Source organism: Austrofundulus limnaeus, unplaced genomic scaffold, assembly GCF_001266775.1.
Source record: "Austrofundulus limnaeus strain Quisiro unplaced genomic scaffold, Austrofundulus_limnaeus-1.0 Scaffold1, whole genome shotgun sequence".
NCBI lineage: Eukaryota > Metazoa > Chordata > Actinopteri > Cyprinodontiformes > Rivulidae > Austrofundulus > Austrofundulus limnaeus.
The window spans coordinates 13,523-15,144 of record NW_013952403.1 but is presented as its reverse complement, the minus strand read 5'-3'; the positions used below and the strand labels follow the sequence as shown (position 1 = coordinate 15,144).

The following is a 1,622-nucleotide window of genomic DNA, read 5'->3' as shown; positions in this document are numbered from 1 at the left end:
AAGCCACAAAAGTTAAAGCATCTGTGATCTACTGGTATAAAATGTTGAGTTCTGTTGTGTGCTGTTGTGTCCACTAAACAGCAGGTACGATCGAGTAGTTAGTTTTTCTCCTTTTTCCTCATGATGAGGAGGTGACAGCAGTAGATCATAGCAGAGTGTATATTACAGCGTAGACTAAAGCCGAGTGAGGACCGCGCCCCCGCCCTCCTCCCCTCGAGAAGAGAGAGTAGCAGAACCTCCGCCTGATAATCATTACGTTTTCAGTTCACTAACGTTGGGGAAAACGATCCAAACCATACAAGTAGCCCATCAGTTTAAAGCCCAGACTCTGCTCTTTCCAACAATATAAGTGTCACATCTCCACGTGAAAAATTCACAGAACAAGCAGCCAAGGAATAGTGAAAAAGGCTAAATTCTGGAACCATAAACAGGAACGTCTTTCAATTCAATTCAATTCAAAAATACTTTATTGATCCCAGAGGGAGATTAGGTAAACTTTCCTTGTTTTTATGGCTTTAATCCACTTTGGAGTGATTTTTTTCCACTTGGCTGGACCTGAACGTCTCCTGTGTTAATGTTGGTTCATGTAATATGATAATTCTGTACTGTGGAGATCATTAAGAGTCATTGTCGGGTGAAAATATCTTTCGCTAACACTGTGTTGACCGTGAACAGAAAGTGTTGGTTGTGGCATCAAGTGCTGGACAGGATGTCCGTGGCATATAGGATATTTAAATGCACAGTCTGAATGCTGAATGTCATCCTCTATTAGACCAAACCGTGTCCTGTAGACTTTCCTCTCCTGCCCTTCAGTCCTGTTGTCCCAGTCTGAGCAGCATGGATTCACAAGATGAAACCTCCACCATGGCATCTGTCATTCTCCCAAATTTAAATGAAATCAATACAAGATCTATTAAATCTTTTTTTTTTTACCCCAGCCCTACTAACACAACTACACCAGAAACTTCACATCCTCACAGCTCTGGAAGGGTCAAAGGTCACTCCTAACCTGAGGAGTTCAGACAGATTGAACCCTGTGGAGTCACATGACCCGTTACAGTTTACACATTGGTTCCTGATTCAGAAGCAGAAACTTTAGTTTTTAAATCCTGTTTGATCAGGTAAAACCTGAGCTCTGATGAAGCTAAAATAAAACCTACAGCAGGAACTTTATTTAAACACAGCAGTGATTAATGCTGACTCAGCACAGACCAGGCTCAGGCTGGTCCTGGTCCTGGTCCTGGTTCTGACAGACCATTAAAGGAACTGTTCTGGGTCCTCAGGTTCAACATGCTGGCCAAGACTCGTCAGACCTGGAAGACGGACGGGATGAACACGGTGGAGTACGAGGTGGTCTCCAGGGACTACCTGCCCCTCTACACCAACATCACCGTCAACATCGGCACCGAGTCCGGTCTGCACCCCGCCACGCCCCCGCCTGCCCCCAGAGCTGAGGAGAAACCTGCAGAGAAACCTGCGGACAACTCATCAGCTAAAGTCTGAGACGTCTCACGGAGGCTCCGCCTCCTGAAGGAGCCCCTGTGAGACGTCTCACGGAGGCTCCGCCTCCTGAAGGAGCCGCTGTGAGACGTCTCACGGTGGCTCCGCCTCCTGAAGGAGCC

At 46.7% G+C, this 1,622-nt stretch overlaps 1 protein-coding gene across 2 annotated transcripts in view; it reads left to right on the top strand.

Annotated features, from left to right (window-relative positions):
* Nucleotides 1–1,616, top strand: part of si:dkey-199f5.8 (beta-1,4-galactosyltransferase 3) — a gene marked incomplete in the record, with an annotated part of 33,017 nt that extends 31,401 nt beyond the window's left edge. For both annotated transcript variants that reach the window (XM_014003667.1, XM_014003674.1), the window contains 1 exon segment: nt 1,284–1,616. In XM_014003667.1, coding sequence (XP_013859121.1) covers nt 1,284–1,503 — 220 coding nt within the window.
* Nucleotides 1,617–1,622: the final 6 nt, after the last annotated feature.